This window comes from Hippichthys cyanospilos, chromosome 1 (genome assembly GCF_059441005.1).
Source record: "Hippichthys cyanospilos isolate Australia breed blue-spotted pipefish chromosome 1, RoL_Hcya_1.0, whole genome shotgun sequence".
NCBI classification, from domain to species: Eukaryota; Metazoa; Chordata; class Actinopteri; order Syngnathiformes; family Syngnathidae; genus Hippichthys; species Hippichthys cyanospilos.
Genome location: NC_142369.1, coordinates 11,185,456 through 11,207,985, shown reverse-complemented (window position 1 = coordinate 11,207,985; position 22,530 = coordinate 11,185,456). Strand labels below are relative to the sequence as shown.

At 38.8% G+C, this 22,530-nt stretch overlaps 1 protein-coding gene across 4 annotated transcripts in view; it reads left to right on the top strand.

Moving 5' to 3' along the window:
• Nucleotides 1-22,530, top strand: part of antxr2a (ANTXR cell adhesion molecule 2a) — a 103,752-nt gene that overhangs the window by 48,121 nt on the left and 33,101 nt on the right. For all 4 annotated transcript variants that reach the window (XM_088429162.1, XM_088429180.1, XM_088429171.1 and 1 more), the window contains 11 exons: nt 163-234; nt 5,003-5,074; nt 5,215-5,296; nt 5,363-5,467; nt 5,557-5,625; nt 7,004-7,084; nt 9,597-9,657; nt 10,474-10,569; nt 11,801-11,870; nt 21,118-21,196; nt 21,712-21,807. In XM_088429162.1, the coding sequence (XP_088285288.1) occupies nt 163-234; nt 5,003-5,074; nt 5,215-5,296; nt 5,363-5,467; nt 5,557-5,625; nt 7,004-7,084; nt 9,597-9,657; nt 10,474-10,569; nt 11,801-11,870; nt 21,118-21,196; nt 21,712-21,807 (883 nt within the window). The remainder of the gene's footprint in view (nt 1-162; nt 235-5,002; nt 5,075-5,214; nt 5,297-5,362; nt 5,468-5,556; nt 5,626-7,003; nt 7,085-9,596; nt 9,658-10,473; nt 10,570-11,800; nt 11,871-21,117; nt 21,197-21,711; nt 21,808-22,530) is intronic.

The window sequence follows — 22,530 nt, the reverse complement described above, 5'->3', positions numbered from 1 at the left end:
TAAGGGTCCCTTCACCAAAATATACCATTATGGTAAGTGTAAAGCCACTTTTTTAAGTGGATTTCAGCCTCATTCTGTCAGTCTCCTTTACTGTTTCTTGTATTTGGGATTCTACCATTAGCATGCAACCAAATGAGCTTCTGCATGTTTATCTGCTTTCAGGTCGGGAAGTGTCTCTGCCGACTGGTTTGAGATCTACTCCTTTGTCAGGAATCTCACCGACAGATTTGTCAGGTGAGTGACGGCCATGCTAGTGTTGATTATGACTTTTGTCTCTTTTCATTCAACTTTCTTCTCAAAAATTTCTTTTAAAATGCCTCATTTGACGACAAATATGACTTATAAAAAAATTGCACCGTTTTTCTTCTTGAAGAATTGTTGAAAAAATTCACCTTCAAGTTTTCTCTTTTTTTTTAAATTCAACACAATTCCTGAAAAAAACAAACAAACAAACTATATAGTATTCATATTACTGTATACTATTAAAAAAAAAAAAGATTCTTTCCTCCCCTGAAATATATCAGACTTGATGGTTAGTTTTGTGCTTTTACATAACGTCTTGTTGATAATGCTAACTACACAATTGAAGACTGGGCAAACTGACACTTTTGTTGTCGCTTGGAACTCAGTCACATTTTCGCACGTTCGCCGGCTTCTGAAAAATGCTCACGACTCCGCTCCTGACTTACGGAGGACGAGGCCGCGCGTCCTCTTCAGACCAAAAAATTGTCCGTCTCCGAAGTGTTAGCGCCGCCGCCGGCTGCCAGCTCAGCTACAGGACAGACGGCGGAGGCCCCGCCAGAAGCTCCGTTCGCTCGCTCGCTTCGCCCGTTCGCCTGCCTGAAGAAAATAGCAAAGGCAGCAGGTGGGAGTGGGTGGCGGAGTCGGCCGCTCTTCTGGGCTGCGAGAACGGCCATTTGCCATGGGAGTGGCCGCCACACGTACACCCCCTGCCGATCCCTCCCGCCCCACACTCCTGACTTCCACCATATCGTCTCTGATGAACGGATAATGCACAATAGGAACCCTTGTCGGACAAAAACGCCACTTTTCTCCGTTTTCTTATCCGAAAATCTACTGAATTGATTTCTGCTATATTTAACTTAATTTTTTTTTCTTTAATCCTTTTTTTTTTTTTTTTTTTTTACTTCATTCACAATTTTTTACTCTCAAAAATCTTTTTTTTCTTTCTCTTTTTTTGGAGAATTTTTGTCTTTTAAATCCAGTTTTCCACATAAAACAATGTCTCTATTTCTTGTAAGTGATATCCACATTTTTTTTTATCTTCAAGACATATCGTATTAATGTCTACTCTTGTAAGGTTGCAAAATATCTCTTGGAAAAAAGTATCTTTTTTTTTTTAAATAATTCCTGCAAGACTGGCTTACTTTGGTGAACATATGACTTTCTGGTAAAGATTCAATATCTTTCTCAATTTTCATTTTTAACAAAAGAAATGAATGTCTCTTGGGATTATTCAGTTTTATAACAACAAAAAACAACTTTAACTTTTTTTCTTCACAAAAATACCACTTTTCTCTAAAGAAAAATGTGAATCTTTTTCAAAAATTCCAATAGATATTTTCGCAAAATGTATTTTCTCCTCTTTGTCTCAAAAACATCTATCAATTTGTATAACATATAATCATATGTACTTAAAAAGATGAAAATAATGAGTTATTACTTGTAACTTTTTATGTTGTAATGTGAAACGTATCACGTTATAAAATTATATAACAATAAATCAATGGTTACATTGTGAAATGTATTATGTTAAAACGTGAAGCTTTTAAAATGGGATTTATATCAAACATAAAACTCAACATGTTATAAAAAGAAGCTAATCACGCTGTAACATAGGATTTTTCACATTATAATGTGAAACTTATCATGTTTTAAGGCGAAGCTTATCACCCTATAACATGGAATTTAACTCTTAATGTACGGTTAAAATACGGTTTTGTGGTAAACCCATTCATTTTGGATCAAATCCTGTTCAACATCTGAAGAAACCGTTTTAAATCGGTACTTTTCCAGCACTTTTCTTCTGCGCTCTCCCCGAAAGTGCCCGTCTTTATGTTATTGCCAAAAACCTTAAAGCCAATCAGCCCCCCCGCCCCCCTACATCATAACATACACAACATACAGAAAGACGGCCGGAAGGCGGCGAGTACAATCTGTTGAAGATTCTCGCACACCGGGAACGCTTCTGTTCCACCGTGTGTGGCTAATGGCTACGCTACGTCTGACCAATCCTGAAAGGAAGTCATCCAACTCCCCCCGCTGCGTGTATTGGCGTCAACGTAATATATACTATCGCCGACGTCATTTCGTTGATGTATACTGTGTCCGTTTTGTGGAATTAATTTGCCAAGTTACAGTACATTGGATAAAGGCCGTGAGCAACATGACACCAAATTCGAAGTGTTTCTTCTCACATGCTCAGTTCTTGTCTTGTCTTTCTCTTTACGCCCAATATGTTCCCTGTTACAATGCAAGAGCAATTTAGGACAAAGGAACATCAAATAAAGGTGACATTCAAGGAAATGTATAAAATAAAAAAAAGGAACTGCGTTCTTCCTAAATCTGTCCCTCAAAAACCTTTGAAATGTGAAATCAATAATCATTTTATACGTATGTGATTGTTTTTTGGAGGAACATGTTTTTTCTTTAAAACAAAAATAACGTTTTTTTTTCTTTTCTTATTTCTTCAAGTTCTAATGTCGTAAAAAGTTATTTTTAAAAACCAGAAACATAGTCATCATATTTTTTTGGGAGGGTATCATTTCTTTTCACAAATTGTTATTTTTGTAATTTTTTTTACATTATCTTTCTAAATTAATCGTGTTATAGCATTTTTTTTCTAGAAAAAAAAAGTCGTTGCCTAAAGAAGAATTATGTTCTTAGGAGATAAATCTCATTAGTCACATGATACTTTATTATTGTATTTTTAAATCAATCATAATAAAGATTTTCGATAGGTCCTTATGTATATACGTGTGATATTTCAAAATAAAGGCCTTGTTTATCCTTTCGCATGACACCGGTAATCCTTAAATGCCGCTTTTTAACAGCCGAACAGCAATAATATTTTGGTCTTATGATGGCTGATGAAAAATTAGATATTAAAAACAAACAAATATTTCCAAACTTAAAATGGAAGAAGTTTAAAAAGTATAATTGTGCCAAATATCAGTAGCTTATGCTCCGACAAAGGCCTGTGGGAATGCTGCAAGTTGGCCGCGGTGCTTTGCAACTTCGCGCCCAGCAAAGCAAAAGTGTCACATTTTGTCTTTCCACCCAATATGTCCTCATTTGCAATTCCCTTTTACACTTTGAACACAAAGGAACAAAACATACAAATTAGACCATTCTTTACAACATTTCCAAAATGATGGTTATTTTTTTTTTTAAGAGTTAAAGAGTTAAAATGACCGTTTAAAGCTGCCTCTCTGTTCCCTTAAAAGTTTAAACTTTCCAATAACTTTGTAGTGTTTTTTATTTTTTCACGCCAAACAAAAATAGTAATGACTCAAGGAGCATGACATTTATTTAAAAATAACAAATACTTTAATATTATATTGAGGCCAACGTCGTCCTGTTTTTTACATTTACACATGACCCCCCCCCCCAAAAAAAACAACATTTCTCATATCTTGCAAGCCTAACCCATGTTCAGTATTTTGTCCAATTCTTTACGTCAAAGGTATTTCACAAAGGAATAGCATTGAACGAAAAGATAATATTGAAATTTCACTGAAATGGTGACAACATGTCAAATTTCAACATGGCACAACCTCTTAGTTATCACACTTCCAGGAGTATGCAACTTCTTGCCTAAAATACTACAAGAATAATAAAGATGAAAATAACCAAAACATGGTCAACTTACTGCACAAAGGTTAAACCTGTGGAAAAATCTGTATTCAACAACAAAAAATACTTTTAAAACATCAAAATTAATGATTAATTAAAAAAAATACCTTTATACTAACAGACAATGTGATCCTTTAAAAAAAAAATATAATATATATATATATATATATATATATATATATATATATATATATATATATATATACATACACACACAATATTTAAAATATTGTATAAAATGATATTACTGTTTAATGTGCTTAATGTATGCTTTGTACACTTTAGCAGTCATTATACTGAATACATCAATTCTATTTAGTTTCTACTAGCTTCAGATATGAAGAGCATCATTGGTATATTTAAAGTCTACAAACAAAAATAAATAATTTTTCCCCATATATGTAAAGTCATATTCGATGGCGGAAAAGGTGTTGGAACAACTTAAGCTGTGTGATCTGAATTTGGCAAAAACCAAGATCCTATTTCCAAATGGAACAGGCTGTCACTTTCCAACGTGAGAACGCCCTTTAAAAAGTGGTCAAATCGATGTAAAAATTTAACATGTAAGTATATACGTATACGTATATTGGACTTCTCAAAGCTCATAACATTGAGGTTTAAATGTGTACCGTTGAGTCATCAAATGCGGCTAGCGTTGTCCGGCGTGACGTTAAAAGTGTCAGGTACATATTTGTGTCCATATTTCTGCCCTGCAGGACATGACTCACATCACAGCAACAGCATGTTAGCTGTGACTTCCTTCAGGCTGACAGAAACTGCGTTTTATTAAAAAAAAAACTAGCTAAATTTAGTACTCTGCTTACTTACATCTTGTTTTGAAAATCTATTAGATACATAGTTAGGTTACACTCAAGGTTCAATCATTTGGCCTAGCCATTGCACTACCTTGTAATAATCATAATAATATAATATTAATAATCTCAAAGAACTATAACCAAGGTTGTACCTCCCTCTGTGGCAGTTGTACATGTAACAGCTTTTAACCACATAATAAATATATATTGTAGTTCACACCAAGAAAAATTTCTTCTCCCTACAAGAAATTTTGCCCAACTGTAACTGCTGTCATAAACTGAAATTTGTTTGTAAATTTCCCCCCTTTCAGTCCCAGGATGAGGGTTTCTTTCATCGTATTCTCAGCCCAAGCTCACGTCCTTCTCCCGCTGACTGGGAATCGGTAAGTTATTGTTTTATTGCTAGTGTGTTAATTTTTCAAGCTTTAAACATTTTAAACACAGTTTTTACACAAAGTTCTGTTAGAAAATTGTGGCATATTAGCAGGAGCTAAAAACATAGTTTTGTGTTACATCTTACAAGGTACGAGATCGAAGAAGGACTGGAGAAGCTGCGTGCAGTCAATCCAGCCGGCGAGACCTACATGCATGAGGGCATCAAAAAAGTGAGCCCGCTGTTTTGCACGGAGCTGCAAGATATGAACTTGATGGGGGTTTTCTTTTTTTTTTAGGCCACGGATCAAATCCAGAAGCAAACCCTCAAGTCGTCCAGCATCATCCTGGCGCTGACTGATGGGAAGTTGGAAGTTTTTGTCCATGAACTCACAGTCAAAGAGGTCCATCCATTGTCCTTTTCTTTTTCCTGGCTTATAATTTGCTGCTTTGAAATGTTTTGTTTATTTTTATGTTTGCACGGTTACTTTAGGCGGAGCAAGCACGGAAGTATGGTGCTCGTGTCTATTGTGTGGGAATCAAGGACTTTGATGAGCAGCAGGTGAGAGGGCACCTAGCTCAATGCTAACATAAATTACACAAAGCCATAGACGGTGCTAAGAGGTATTAGCATTGATGTCATAGTTATTCTGAACCTTCAAATATCTGTTACTTTAGACACACGCAACAGCAACAGTTTACTCAGTGGGCTTGCCTCTCGACATCAAAACAAAATGGGCACTTTTGGCTCAGAACCAGCACTGGCACCAGCCCTGTGTGAAAAGGGCCATAAAGGACCCTCTAGTGAGTTTCATCCCTTGCCGCTTGAATGGCCTCCCTGACCCACTTTCACGCACCCCGCCCCGGTTTAAATGGACTAAAATTACAGGATGTCACGTGAAATCATTAAGGCTTGCTTTTGTTGAGTCCCAATGCGAAATCGCACACAAAATGAGCAAGATCATGGTTTTTTCACTCATCAGGTCAGGCGTTGCCTTCATCAAAATTCTAGATTTCTCGCGCTACAAGTGAGCAATTTTTCAAAATGCTCATTTTGTTTGCTGATGTTCCCTACTACTTTTTTTTCCAGGCTGATGCCAATGTGAATACTCAACTCTTGAGTCATCACTGATATGATAACAAGTATCAAACTGATTGACTGACCAATTGCTTGCATGCCTGCCCATTTACCAACCTACTCAGGTTGATATTACAGTGATACGCTATTCCCTGGTGTCTAAATATAGAAAACTCCAAGAGAAGTGAGAAGTGGTTCAGGAAAGAAAAAGAAAATGTTACGACATAAATAACATACTATCTTTTTCCAGACCTACCCACCCATGAAATTCCCAGTTTACCCACCTACCTACATACATTTTTACCTACCTACAAATACATTTTTACCTATTGACCTACTACTTAAAAATATATTTTTACCTACCTACCTCCCTAATAATACTTTTCTACCTACCTCCCTAATAATACTTTTCTACCTACCTACCTACCTACCTACCTACCTACCTACCAACCTACCAACCTACTGATCGACTCAAACCTAATCCAATATTTTCTTTATGCTGACTGGGCCCAAACATCAAATCAGCACATTGTTCTGCTCGCCTTCATTCGAATACATTAATTCAATGATTCACTCAGTGGCAGTAGATTTAGAAAGTACCAAACCCTGCTGGCCACATTTGGCCCACGTCAGGCCTCCAATGCGGCGTCCTGTCCAAACCTCCGTAACCATGACGACCACTGGTAACCATCCGGTGCCTGTTAAGTCCCAAACAAAGGCAACATTAGTCTCCCTTTGCGCTACTGTCAAGCGTTTGCCACAGTTGGGCCATCTGCTCCATCGCCTGTCGTTTGCCCGCTCCAAAGCGAAGGCTCAGTCCATACTGGACCTTCTCAAACCTTTTCTCAATTTTTGCGCGCAGCTCGCGGACATCGCAGACACCAGGGACCAGGTGTTTCCTGTCAAAGATGGCTTCCACGCGCTGAAAGGCATCGTCAATTCCGTAAGTGGGTCTTTCTTCTGCTTCTTTTTCTATTCGGCATTTGATTTAAAAGTCGGAAACAGCTCATTTCCTGTGCCGATGTGACCCATGTTGTTAAAGGAAAAGCCTGTGTCAGGCGTCAAACACAGTTCATCTAGCTGTGTGTGTGTGAGAATTTAAGAGGTGTGGCAGCATTTCAGTTGTGAACGTATGTGTGTTGTAGTAGCTTGTGGTTGTGTGAGCTTTCAGTATTGTTTATAAGTGTTCAAGTATTGTGTGCGTGTGTTTGTGTGTGTGTGTGTGTGTGTGAGAGAGAGAGAGACAGGTTTCAGTAGTGTGTGAGATGACAGTAGTGTTTGTATCATTTATCATTTATGATTGAGGGAATTTTAGCACTATGTGAGAGCTTTTAATTGTGGGTGTAATAATATTAGAAGAGTGTGATATACATTTTGATATTGCGCGGAAGGGTTTCAGTTGTGTTTGTGTAATCAAATCATATTTCAGTCATGTGTGAACCCTTTTAAGCAGTATACAAGAGCAACTATTTTTTTAGTTGTGGGTAAGATTGTATCAGTAGCATGTGAGAATATTACCGTGTGGATAAGGCTGTGAGTGTTTAAGACTGAATTACAATTTTTCAGTACTGTGTGACAGGGTTTCAGCAGTGTTGTGTAGTTATTGTGAATGTCTAAATCTTGCTTGTGTGGGTGTTTTTGTAATATTTGCGTGATTTTTTTTTTCAGTATTTAATGTGAGAGCATTCCAGCACTAGTGTTGGAACAAATGATGTTTCTGCTGTTCATGTGAGAGTATTTGACTAGTGCATGGTTAATTTTCCTGTAGTATGTCTGAGAGTATTTCAGTAATGTAGAAAGAAATATTTTTTTTGCAGAGAGGGTGTTGTAGTATGAGTTTGAGCAAATTGTTCTTCAGGATTTTGTGTGGGATGTTTTTAGTAGTGTGTGTGGGAATAATCTCTATTTTACGCGCGTGCGTGTGTGAGTTTGTGTGAGCAAATTGGGAGACAATAAAATACAGGCCACAGTTGTATTTGGGGCCTGCACAATTTGCTGTGCAGGCATGCATGCACGCACACACACACATGGAGTTGATGTTGAAGGCGAGGCCAGAAGGAACATCTGCTGGAGATGTTGCAGCTGTGTTTAGGCAAACACCGAGAGCTCTGCCACGTGTGCAGCCAGGAAGCATGCAAGGCCAAAATGGATGTTTTTATTGTTGTTAATGCAATCTGTCCACCTTTCATTTGACCGGATTTCCAAACTATTTTCCCCACAGGAAGTTATCATTTGATTTGGACTAAAACTGCAAAGAAAACACAGAAAATTTCAGCCAGACCAAAAAAAAAAAAGTTTAAAATGAAGTTTATTAGACATATTCACAAAAACTGTTGCGATTGTAATGCTAGAGTCAGGCAAAGTGGCGAGACATGACATTTGTTTTGTCAATTGTAAATGTTATTGTTTTAATATAAAATAATACAATGCAATTTCAAAAGCTGAGGGTTTTGTGGCATGTTTAGGAAATGCCAGGTCACTGTGATATTTAGGAAAGGGGGATTATTAATATTTTTAGAAAAAATGGGTTGCTGATAAATTTAGTTGAGGGGTGATTGCTGGTATATCTGGTGTTTTTGGAGAAATTTAGCAATAAGAGATTTGTGTTTACCAAGCGAGATTGTTGAAAAGGCTTGTGAAAGGGAACTACTGGTATGTTGGCATTCTAGTATATATAGAAAAGGGTGGGGGGTTTGAAAATCATAGGTTGCTGGTTAATTTATGAAAGGAGGAAGTTACTGATAAGATTATGAAAGGATGGAGTTGCTCGCATGTTTATGAAAACAAACTGATGAATGTAACAGTGAGATTGCTGGCATGTTGAGTAAAGTGGATTAGGAATGGGGTGATTGCTGGTATGTTAAGGAAAATGGGGTAGCTGCTAACTATTCCTGACAAATGACGGCAAACAAGGCCGACATCTTTTGTCTTTATCTCCACTCTGTGAAGGAAGTCATTATGTGTGAATAAATGCCTCACTTCCTTTTTCCTGCAGCCTCCTCCTAGTCGCCTCTTTTTTTTAATGCTTCCATATCCCACTGTCACATTTATTTGCCACACTTGGCAGTAAATACTTGCCACTCGTCAGATAGAAGCCGCGAGCAACCTGTGCTGAAAGGTCCGATCGCGCGCCCCTGCGCTCCTCTGCCTTAATATGCTTTTTTTGAACCACACACCATTTGCATACTTTGTCCTTTGTTGATTTATTGAATGGCGACAGTGGGACCCTCACAAGCCTCTTTATATGTTAATGCCGCATCCGCAGCGTTTTCAATACCGGCGGCTGATGTAATCGCCTCGCATAATTTTCCCATAAAACCTGGCATAGAACCCCGAATCGGACCCGGGACGTTTCTCAGGTGTTGCGCCTTAATCTGTTTTCCAAAGCTGACATGGTTGATAACCAAGCACGAACATGATGATAACGTGTTGCCGGCATTATTCACTGTGTGCAGATTTTGAAGAGGTCCTGTACGGAGATCCTGAGTGTTGAGCCCTCCAGTGTCTGTGTCAATGGTGAGTGGATTTTAACCCAGTAAGTTCAGGCTTAAGTAGAATGCTTGTAGGTTTCGTAAAGGGGAGATTGCTGCTGCGTTTAGGCAAAGGGGAAAATACTGGCAAGTATGCTAGTATGTTTAGGAACATTGTTACGTTTAAGATTAGTGAGATGGCTGGTAAATTGAGGAAAAGTAACATTTGTTTGCATGTTTAAACTAATGGTCACTGGTACATTTAGTTAAATACGGATTCCTGGTAAGTTTCAAAAATTGCTGGAAGTTTGCAAATTTACAGAAGTAGTAGAAAGTAGCAGTAGAAAGTGTGGACTGTCAGTCTTTAAAGAAAAGGAGAGATTGTTGTTAAGTTTAGAAAATGAAGCATCTTTAAGGAAATGCAGTTTGCTAGTATGTACAGGAAAAGGGGATATTTGTTGTTAAATATAGGACAAGTGGGGCAAATGGCACATTTACAATAAGAAGCCTGGATTAATCTTTTGTTTTTCAGAGAAGAGCTTGCGAGTAAGTGTAGGAATGTGGTCAGTGCAGCCTTAAAAAATCGGAAACGTTACACCCATTAAAGGTGTATTATTTAAAGTCATTTTTGAAATGATAATAAAAAAAACCAGCCTCTAACTCCCGTTTGGCAGATGGATGGAAATGAGGTCGACATCGATAACAACACGATACACAAAAATACGTCAATGACCTTTCCCCAAAATTGGTTTGTCATTTTGGTCTGAAGGGGGTATTCTGGGCTATTTTAGAACTTTTACTTTGATGAAATGAGGAAATTTGCCCTAATGCTTGTAAAATCTCTAAAATCTTCCTACCACAGAGACGTTTGACATTGTACTGCGTGGGAATGGATTTGCACTGGGCCGTAGCAGTGAGAGCGTGGTGTGCAGCTTCATTGTAGACCAACAAACCTTCAGTAAGTATCTCCACTATACCGTGTACCATGTTTGTATGGAGCAATAACAGCACAGCATGCTTGGGCCCGACCGATTCCAATATTTGTTAGCTAAATTTCCAATTACCCAGCAGCCGGCCAGTGAATCAAACCATATAATGAATACATACAAGATTTTCGTTTGTTTGTTTCAGTTATTTTTTATCATTGTCCTATGTTGAGAAGTCTTAATGTTTGAGAGACAAATTGATTTAAAAAAAAAATAAAATTTGAAAAAAGCTTCTATTGTCTTATTATATTGTATGGCCAATAAATCTGTCGACCATTACCACACCATACCAAAACAACTTGATTTAAAAGCACTACACAGTAAATAGCAACGTGCTGTCCATCATGGAAGAGTAAAATCAAAATAAATCGATGTGCTAAAGTACAATGTGTAGTGTCTGCAGGTCGTCGTGATTCTTATTTTGAGCTGCAATCTGTTTCCGCCACGTTTGGCTCATCTTCTCAAGAGCTCATTTGGTGTGTGCCAATGCCAACAAGTTATTTTCTGAGGCTTGACTGAAATACTTGTGCAGCATATTTTCTCTGCTTTTCTTCTTCTTTTTTTTTTTTTTTTTTTTAAATTCAACTTGTAAGCAGATGTCCTCGTGCGTGTCCTTTCTCAGTTTCCTCGCCCACTCTGGGGAAGGCCCGCCATTCCCTCCTATTTTTTTGGCTCCCCGCATGTGTTTCTGACGACCTTTTTGACGGCAGGGGCCACATTTTTAATTACGGACGGTGGTAGAGCGGGGATGGGGGTGGCATCTCGACGGCTCTCAAACACGCGCCACATATGCCGGGCAGATGCCACCGTCTTGTCTATCACCCTGGCAGTTGCAGGGCCAAACAAAGGACTTAAGTGGTCGGAGACTCAAATACATGCACACACTCACACTCACGCATGCACACACAAACACACATGCACACACAAACACATATTAACAGCGATTAAGTTAGTGTAATGTCTTGTGCGCAAGAAAAACAGTGACCTACATTGCTAGTTCACCCAAACAAAGCAGAAACTCATTCAAATAGAGCATACAACAATACTCACAACTTTGACGACGGGGATGGGGGTGTACCGATACCAGATATTGGCCTTAACTTAAGGTATGGGTCTGAGTCTGTCTGGCAATGAGTAATTTGTCCACGACAGTAGTTGTTGCTAAACTATAGGCTTCATGTATGTTCTTTGTTCCCTCTCCAGATCACAAGCCAAGCGTTGTGCGCAACGACTACCTGCTCTGTCCTGCACCCAAGCTTTATGACGTTGGACAGTAAGTACACAGCCATGACGCTCCTATAAGTCATCTTTGTATTTGTCCGCATGTAGTTGCCCTACTTAGCAACCTTCTGCGCACATGCGCAGCAGATCATGCAGGTTTTGCAATCAGTGCATAGAAAACCCTTGCAAGAAGCCATAGCTGCCATCACTTAAGCCCATCGTTTGACTTTACTTCTACTTTACTGCAATTTTCTAATAGATTTTAACAGTAAAATTGACAAAACAATATGTTTGATGACGCGGATCCAACGCAGTGGTACACGTCTGACATAATACACACTGTTCCAATTTAGCACATTTCTCTTCCTTGTAATCTGTGCTACCAAATACATGCACTTCTACGACCTGTATACTTCAATGATGAAGGGAGGAAACTCTTTTTTTTGTGGCGGTGTGGTTCCGTTCTTTGGTAATAATCCCCAAACCCTCAATAGCACACATTTGACCGCAATCCAATCAAACATGTATGAATGTCAGCAGGAAGGTCTGATGCGGTAGAGGGTATATGACATACTGAAGTATCATATTTCCACACTAATCCTCTGATCTAGAAGGCATCTGATTTTTCTCAAAGAAATGATTGGATAAAGGGGATTTATAGCAGCCGTGTTATTTGTTTTTGTCTCGAGAACACACATTACCTTCTTAATAGGAATCTGTTTATGTAGTATTTGATCTGAACAGAACCAAAACAATTTTATTGTCTTACTGTGCAAGTCTACATTGAAATTAACCACGCCTGATCGAATGCATGCAATTTGTTTGGATTATTATGAGTGTGTATTATGATTTATGACATGGTCATCATTTATATTTTCTAAGATACATTTTTATTATAAGATGTATAAAATAAAACAAATGAATGATAAAAAATAATCGAAAGTAACTCATGAAACTATTGACTCATTTTATTGATTCAAATACAGAAAATAAAAATCACGCATGAATAAATTTTTACTGGCTCAAGTTGGCCGTGCACATTGGGTAAGCACACATTTAAAAGCCTCGTTGACAGTTGACGCAGCGGGCCAATAAAGTAGCAACGAACATCTGCCGCCAACACATGCATGTGCCGCGCGTGTCCGCTTCTCCTCACTACTTTGCCAAGGATGCTCTAAACCTTTTTTTTTTTTTTTTTTCCTGGAGCGCCGACATCTGTAAAGCTGTACTTTCCCGCCACGCCGCTGCCCGCCGCTTAATTAACGCTCGCTGGCCCCATTAAGGTGCTAACTAGTAAGGGGGGCTAGCACTAAACACATCTGCTGGTGGGGCTTGAAAAAGGTTGGGAGACAGATGCCATCTTTTTTTCCACACTTGCATTTTCTGCATTAGCTTGTTAGCACCGCAGATGCTAACTATGGACATACAACCACATAGCCTTATCCACATGTGAATTTCAGAGACGAATGCAAGCCACCAAGTTCCAATAAACACAAACAAATGATTATGCAGGAAGATTTATAAGTGGACAGCTGCACTGTAGCTTTATCTCAAGCCAAATGATTATATTGTACAGGGGATTGCATATCTTAATCCAAAATCAAATGAATACTATAATTCTCCAAATAAAGATGCACTTTGTTTTCAGCCAAAATTGAAGGCCAAAAGTATCCTATCAACAGTAACTTAAGATTGATCCGTAAGTGACATTAGGCAAAGTTTTGACACGGATATGCATTCTTATATTGGCCGTATACTTACAATAATTATCATGGGACAATCTAGAAGGCAGACGTCATTTGGTTTAAGCAGCCATTGTTGTTGCAGCTAACAGCAGCTTGCGTTTCCTGAGTTTGCCACGGCATTATTTTAAATAAAAGAAGCAAGCAGACTGAACTAACGTGCGAGTCCATCCTTTCTCGAACACAGGAATATTACTAAAAGGGAGACACTCATGTAAAGTTTATGTTAAGCCAAAGGTTAAGCCAAATGACGATGCAGCTAAACAACCTAGTTGCCCCCCCCCCCCCCCCGCTCTTTCAATAATTCACCACCCCGACAGTCTTGGTAGCAGGAACGTCCTGCCTGCCGCCCGTGCCGGCGCTGCCGCCCATCTGTCGGCCTGGTGCCACCGCTGCCTGTAAACACCGACTCCAGTCATGTGAAGGAACATGCCATTTTCTTTTTTCTCGCATTCCGGGGACGTCACTTAGGCCCTTGTCATCTGCCTCGACAGCTGGGGTGGTGGCCCCCAAACCCTTACACCTGCTCCAAACCTCCTGTCCCAGGACCTCCGCCTGGGCAACCGTCAGGAGGTAGGCGCCCCTTGCCCAGTGTTTTTCACAATTTCACAATGGGGGCTGAGGGTAAAAGATAACAGAGGTGCTCCATTGACACCTAGCACGTAGGATGCCAATGCTAAAGTTTGTCAATTATTAAAGCTGCTGCCCCCGTCTGCTTTGTGAAGACATTTCCCGTTTGTGTGTGCGTTCCTTTATCATGGGAACTTCTTTTCTACCCAAGCTAGCCGTCCATATACTGTATCTTTTCGAGTAGAAGTCGAGTTTTTTTCCCATAAGTTACAAAGCCCATATGAAAGGGGTCGATTTATAATTGCATAAATTGAGACCCGACGAATTATCTGTGTTTGAACAACATTCATATGATTGTGAAATAAGTTGTATCATGTCATGTAAAAGGCGTAACATGATTTAATACTTGCTTACCACTAATTCATTATATGTCATTCATTTTATATCCATCGTCCATTTTTTACATCTGCTTATCCTCACACTGGTGCCTAACTCAGCTGTCTTCGGGCTGTAGGTGGGGAACACCCTCAACTGGATGTCAGCCAGTTGCAGAGCACATAAAGGCACACAGCAATTCCCCAATCATTTCAATCAATTCCCAATCACATCTAACAACAATTTAGCGTGTCCAATATACCTGCCATACAAGTTTACGAAATATGGGTGGAAGCCAGAGTATCCAGAGTGAATCCACATGGGCACTGGGAGAACATGCAAATTCCACACAGGGAGGCCGGAGCCAGGAACAAACCTGTTACCTCTGAACTGTGAGGCGGACGTGCTAACATACATATATGCAAATATCCAGCTTACCTGTTTATGATCGTAAACAAGGCAGCATGGTTCATTTTTTTTTGGTCTGACTTTGACGCGTTGAACACCCCTGGTCTCAATACATTCCCTCAACATGTACAAATGTTAAAGTCCCGGTAATACGTAACTCAATCTATTTTATATACAATGGATGGTATGGAGCGGAAAGAAAACTAACATATGACAAGGAGGGAGGGGAGCACGTTCCAGAGTTTTATCCAGTCATTGAACCGAGGAAAGAAGAATGGGGGGAGCTCTTTGGCGCTTCAGATAGTGATGATGATTCTTGATTGTGTTACATCCCAGTCTAGGGTCTAGGACATAACATGAGTAATGGGCCCCGCCTTCCCCAACTCCCAAGCAGCCAGCCGATAACCCAAAGGTTTGGAAAACAAAAGATACATTTATTTACAAAAGGGTTACTAAAAGAGTGGAGCAATTAACTCAGGGTGAACCAAGGCCAAAATAACAAACAAAACAATCTCTGCAATAACCAAACTAACCTAGCAAACAAAACAACAAAAAGACAATAAGCTTACCTCCCTAGCTCCAAAAACAGGAGGAAAGAAAATGTACAACAAAAACGGCGATTCACCCCTACTGCTCGGTTTCAAGACAATTGGTACAAATGCGTGGCTGGTTGGAAGCGAAGGAGAGACGAAGGTTGTCTGCCGTCTCCTCTTAATATATGGCAGGTGTGCGACCTCCAATCAGCAGCAGCCAATCGTGGGCCTTCCTGGAGCCGACCAATTTGTGCACTGCTGGGGCACACCTAAACAAAAGATGGCAGGAAACACAGGGAAAAAGAAACACAACAGAGAGCAAGACCCCTGAGTGACCCCACTCGTAACAATTGTTTTTAAACAAATTAATATTTAGCTGTGCCGAAACGATAAAGCATTGAAACATCCAATTATTTCATTCTTGCGACATTACTTTCAGCATGTGCATCAACGCGCATCTTCCCTTATTTTACAATCGACAAACTCAGATGTTAGTATGCTGGCAGGTATGTTGCGCAATATACAATGTAGAACTTCTCGCGTTGGAATAAAAAGAAAAATGCATTTTTTCCTTAGTTTCTGGCTCTGTATAAAACTATACGATTGTTCCCTACTAAGCCATCCAAAGCTCTGCTGTTGTCTTGTTTAGTTTTTTAGTTTTCGATAAAGGTTTATGGATGTCCATATTTATCTTTGGGTGAAGCTATAGGTAAAGCTAAGCTAAATGACCGCGAACAACCACAGTTTTTTTTCCAACGCTAAATGACTAATCTTTATTGTAGGGCTGAGCAAAAAATCTAATCTCATTTTTTTTCAGTCTTTCAGGACGATTATGATTTGTATTTAAAAACTGTATTTAAACTGTATTTAAAAAAGGTTTGATTTATTAAAAAAATAATTCTTTGCAAGCTATTGAGACTATAATAATGTTTAAATTTAATATTCAAAGGATATGCAAAATAGTAGCAATTCATAGCTTGTGCATCACTTGCCTTTATTGCAATAATTTTTAAAATGAAATAAAAGTAGTTAGTATCTACTGAAAACGCGTTTTGTATAACACCCATCAAACCTTCTGCCTCTTGTGCAAAAACATAATTTCACAATTTGAATACATTTCAAAGTATCGCTTTTTTAAAATGGTAAATTATTTTTAAATTTACTGTCGCTCTGACCTACTTTACCATACATAGTTTTATCCTGCGTAGCTTTAGTCACAGGCATATGACTACATGGACAAATTATCCGAAACCAAACGATTACAGGGATTTATATAGATCTAGCTATTTCTGAAGCCAAATGACAATACGTACAACAGAGCTTGATGCTTGCATAGTTTTATCCGAACCCAGATGACTAAACTGACGACCGCTTTGCTTTATCTCACATAGCTTTTTCCGACATAGCTTTATGCTGCGTAGCTTTAGACACAGCTAATTGCCCTGCGTTTGTTGCATTTCAACTCATTCCTTTTTACCATTGGACGCAGAGGAGCTCCAAGCGTGGCGCATGTAGGACACTCGTGAACGCCGTACCATCTGTCAGGAGTCGAAAGCGCACGTCCGTCAATCGGGAACATTCTGGAAGTTCTCCCAGCTGTCAGCAGAAGTCTCTGCTGAGTGACGCCTGCTGACGACTCTCGCATATGCTCCAACGTCAATTATTCAGCCTCCTGCATTTTCTCGTTTTTACGAGAAACTTTGAAAGCCATTAGCGCGTCCCCAATCCCTCGCCATGGCGTCCAGATGGACGCCATCGGCGAGGCTCAACGTCTTACACGGCGTCCGGATCGTCTCCTGTCACCCTCTTGACGGATCCCTCGACGAGCTGACTCGTCCGCCGTCGCTCGAAAACGCAACCGTGCAGCTGTCGTCTTTGTCGAGCCACTCAATTATTGAAATTTTTCAAAAAATCTCAATGCAATATGAAAAAAAAAAACTTTCAGGCAATGTGCTTGTCATATTGATAACTGTAACACAAATGTAAGACAACATGAAAAACGATGAAAAAAAAAAGCAACTTGATTTTAACTGGCAGAGATAGAAAATGCAGGGGATTTGCCTCACAATTGGATATCACTGAAATATAAAGAGTGGGCTTTAAATTTAAAGCACATTGTTATTGAGAGAGTCTGCATTAAAGTTCCCTCTGCAATTATATTCCAAAGGAGTGCTCATTAAAACTGACAAAGTGAAACAATCCGCATTAAAGTTTACAGAAATCAAGGGTTTAGCTTTGCTAAATTGAAACTTGGAAACAATCTACATTCAAACACTTGAAAGTCAAAACAGTCCACGTAAGTCTTATTTCAATCAAAAGAGCCTGCGTTAAAATATGCTAGAGTCAAAGTCCAGTTTAAAGCTCACTAAAATCACTGAATAAGGTTCGCCATAATTCAAGAGGGTCCTCATTAAAACAGAACTTGAATCAGGACAATCCACACTAATGCTCACAGAATTCAAAAAAGTCTGCATTAAAGCAAATGGAGTTGGAAACAGCTTGCATTCAAGAGCTCCAAAATTGATGCGGTCTTCATCAACACTTACCTAAATCGTAAAGGGAGACTCAAAACGGGGTTTCATTATTTCACAAACGCAATACTGATTTCAATACCACATTTCGACTGTTTGACTGTTTCTCTACTTTCAGTCAAAAGAACCTACCTATACGTCCATACTGATGCATTAACATTACAAAGAAAAAAGTCATTGTATCCAAAGCTGTTGTTTTTATCTAGTCTTTGTCTTTTTATTCAACATGATACATGAACATGTCCAAATATAAAAAATGATTATCTTTAGATTTCATGCAGCATGTACAACAGCTCAAGAGGATGAAGGAAACTAGGCTTGCAGGTGATGCTCGCGTTTAGGGTGTCCAGCTGTGACAGGATGAGGGTGAGGGGGGGCATTCATCAGTGTTTCTCGCATGGGAGCCCTCATGTCTGATTAATAACCTGCCCGCCATTATCACCCATTCAGCTTAAATTGGCTAAATGAGCTTTTGCTGTCACGTCCAACACGGAGAGCTCAGATTTGCTTTGCACACCACAAAGGAATGGACACCTTCTACACTAATGAATATACTCTGGATGATGGCTGAGTTTGGCCGATTCAAAAATAAAAACAATGGCGTGAAGAACAAACATAAGGCTTGCCGTTTTAACCACAAGCCCTTCAAACAAATTCATAGTTTTTTCAGTCCATTGGTCAGTTAGACTTTGACTGGACAATATGAATTTGAATGAAAAGATTAAAACAGTAGACAGTGTTCAATTTCACTTACAATAAATAGTCATGGTCAAATATGCCCCAATGAGTGGTATTCACAAATGTAAAATGAATAAAAAAAAACTAAAAATAAAAAATCTCATGACATTTTTCTAAATTGTTATGCTGAATGTTTTTAATTTTTTAAAATTTCATCCACAGTGTACTTTTAATCCTTACAAATGTAATAATAACAAAAGCATACATATCTACTTATGTTGGCCTACCTTTTTTAGAAACATTTGTGAAAATTCCCAAATTTCAGGATGTTAAAATTTTTCACTATTTTTAAATGACAATTTTAGACTTACCTTGGCACCATATTTAATATGCCATTCTATTGAGGTTGTACATAAACCTACTAGATAGAATACACCAGTTTAAAAATACAGTTAAAAAAGTTTTATCCCTAAATATTTTTTTCCAAAATGCTAATAATTACAAAATCTAGTAAGTCTAATGAAAGTTCATCTTTTTTAGTTTGAAATGGGTCATTTTAGTTTGTGTTCACCGTCACGTGATATGCATTGCATATGTGGCAATTACAAAAAAGAGCATTTGAAAATGTTTTAAAAAGTTTCAAATAAAAATGAAAAACAGTTCCCATTATTACATGATTTTTTTTAAAAAATTAAAAATTATGTAATTTTTGAGTGCAAAACTGTTTTAGATAACATATTCATAATTTATTAAGATGGACAGTAATGATGATACCACACTTTTTTTTTTTTTTTTTTTTTTTAAATTGAGGCATTTTATTTTTCTTATGCTGTATATGTCACTGTATTTGCATATTCAAGTGAGTCCCAAAAGCCCGATATTGCGGTGCGCAGTACCAAGTACAACGAATTCTTTAACTGGGCGGAGGGTGTGGGGCGTAATGGCCCGCAATTAAAACCCTAATGATGAACGGCACCGCAATTTCCATATGTCTATTACGGCCCGTCCAATTACCCCCGCCTTAATGAGAATTCAGAATAGCTCAGAAACGCCTGAAATCCTCCGCCTGACAAAAAAGGGCCGCTAGAATAAGCGGAAGGAGAAAGAAGGCGTGCTGTCGGGCGGCGAGGCCCCGGCCCGCCTGGCGTGCAGAATACTAACAAGGAGAGGTCTCTTTGCTTTTGGATTTGGCCCGAGGCGGCCAATCCTCCCGTGGATCCCGACAGATGAGCGAGCAGACCGTGTGTCCATTACGCCCCCCATAAATATTCCGCTGCCTTGGCACCTTACCCCTTATTTACCCGCTAAATATTTAAGCAGAACGCGGAATCTCAACCCCCCCCACACACACACACACACATACACGCTTCTGCTTCCCAAAGCACTCTGATCATTCTTTTTTTTTTTCCTTTTTGCTCAACTTGTTGACGCGTCCCATCTCTCTCAATAGTTACTATAAAATTAGCATTTAAAAAAAATCTAATTTGTATTCATTTTACATAGTTCTCCCATGATTGTATTGCAGACTTTTTAGCAATTTTTAATGGGCTTTTACAGTAGGCCCAATCCAGGGTGTTGCATGTTGTCAGCCTAATACCGCGTTGTGCTACAACATCAATCAATCAATCAAATTTTATTTCCCTGGTGGCACTGAGCCCCTTTGGAAGGGATGCAGCTTCATAGAGCAAGAGAAAGGTAGAATCTGTCTCACGTTTCATATTTGTTGCTGCTCTGTCTATGTTGTGTGGGAATAGTTTAAAGGTTTGGAATTACCCTGATATTACATTTTTGCTCCCCAATATTGACGGAGGTAATTATTGATGTTCCATCATCATTGCCATGATAAACAGCCTTTTAGTATTGCATATTAAAAAAAGCAATAACCGGTAAAGTACAACATTCTAACAAGTGTAGAATAATTTGCGGTTGCCTTGAATATTGGGATAGTTTTCCCCCCATTAAATCAGAGCACTTGCACTATAGGGACTGCTGTTTTGGTTAGCAACAGAGTTCTTGTGAGCTCACCAATCTTCAGTCGGATCAATGAACTGGATTCTTGACACTTAAGTCAAAGTGTCTTGTCAAGTGCACAGTGTAGAAACAAGTTTCTCCGGACAATGACATTTTTACTTTGCTGTCCACACAAATGTTGTTCAATATTTGAAAATTAATTGTATTAAGAATGATAATAATTTACAGTAATTTAGCCTTACTTTTCCTCATTATGGAGTTTTTCACTTTGTTTTCCTTCAGAGATTATGCTGTAATAAATATCGAATGATTGTTCAATAAGGTAAAATGACTTTCCGGTTTTAAATGTTTTTGTTGCTATAACTTTGTTCCTTAAAAATTTAAAATCGATACACGTTTTTTCCTAGCCTCTGAAAAGAATTTCTTATTGTCAGGTGTTGCTGAAAAAGGTAAAATATATTTTATCATTACCATCTGTTGTGTGTTTACAGAAGCATGGACGTGCTTATCAGCTTGAACAACGGCAAGTCGTTCATCTCCAGTGCGTACACCATCACTGCATCCACTTGTGTGAGTTTTTTTGTCAACAGAAGTACAATATGTAAACACATTAACACGTGAAAATTTGAAACAAATGAATTGGGATTTTGGAAAAAAAAAAGGATTAATTATGAAAACAAAAATCACATTTAGTAAATTGACAAATTGACAAAGAGCTAACTAAATAAATTAATATTCCTTGCCAAGCTTAATGATGACTTAATCACATGTCGCCTCCTGGTGGCTGGCTGACTACTTTTTGCAACAGTCCCCGATTAGATCTGCAGTTGATCCTGCATGATGAATGTATTAACAGGTTAATTTAAACATATCTGCCAAAATTGGGATCTTAATTCAAATTTGATTAATTGTACTGTCCTAAGTTGGATTTATCCACAATACTGCTCTCTGACCAAAAAACAAAGAAAATTAGCTTTTTGAAAAAAGAAAAAAAAAAATCACAAGCGCACCAGTTTTTTTGCCCTTTTCATCTTTTTTGACATCTTAAATTGTAACATAACAACTGGACTGTGACATGTTTGCAGTCCAACGGTCTGGTGGTGGCCATTGTGTTTCTGGTGCTTCTGGCTCTGGTGGCTCTGGCCCTCATGTGGTGGTTCTGGCCCCTCTGCTGCACGGTGGTGAGTCTAGAAAAGCACACATTCATTGATTGGCAGCGTGAACGAAGCTATGGGCCTCTTCTTCCTGCAATCACCTTGCATATTACCTCCAAAGTTGCAAAATTGTTGGGATTATTTAAGTGATTAGAATAGAATGCCTTTATAAAATTGCAACATGGGGGGCTGGGGGGGGACTATAGAAAATGTGAACAGGCATGGTAAAAGGGCTTTTTGCTGGGTCACATTGAACTATTGATCCATGTGGAAATTTTTCAATCAGAATAGCACTAACTGGGCTGGAGAGGTAAGTGTGACATGCTAACATTTTATCTTGGTTCCAGCCTTGCAGAATACTACCCTTTCACACAGACACAGGCTGAGAAAATCCAGACTTAAAGTAATTTTTGCCTGGAAGACTTCATACCACCGTCATGCGACTTTTATAGTGGAGAGTACTGTAAAACTGGATAAATCGCTGAAAAAAAATCCATCTTTAAAAGGCTGTGTGAAAGTTTTTTGTTTTTTTTAATTCTATTGCATTGGTCCTACTACCCCACATGTGTGCCATTCACACAGAAAAGAAACAACAACTTTCAACACAACAGAGCAAGAGACGGGAATGTTGAATGTACAGCATCCATATTCCGTCATCCTGCTGGTCTGTTGCCTGCAAATGAAAGGGGCTTTCCTTCCTGTTCGTTTTGGTCGCGGGGTTCAATGTTGATGCCTTTCACACAGAAAGTG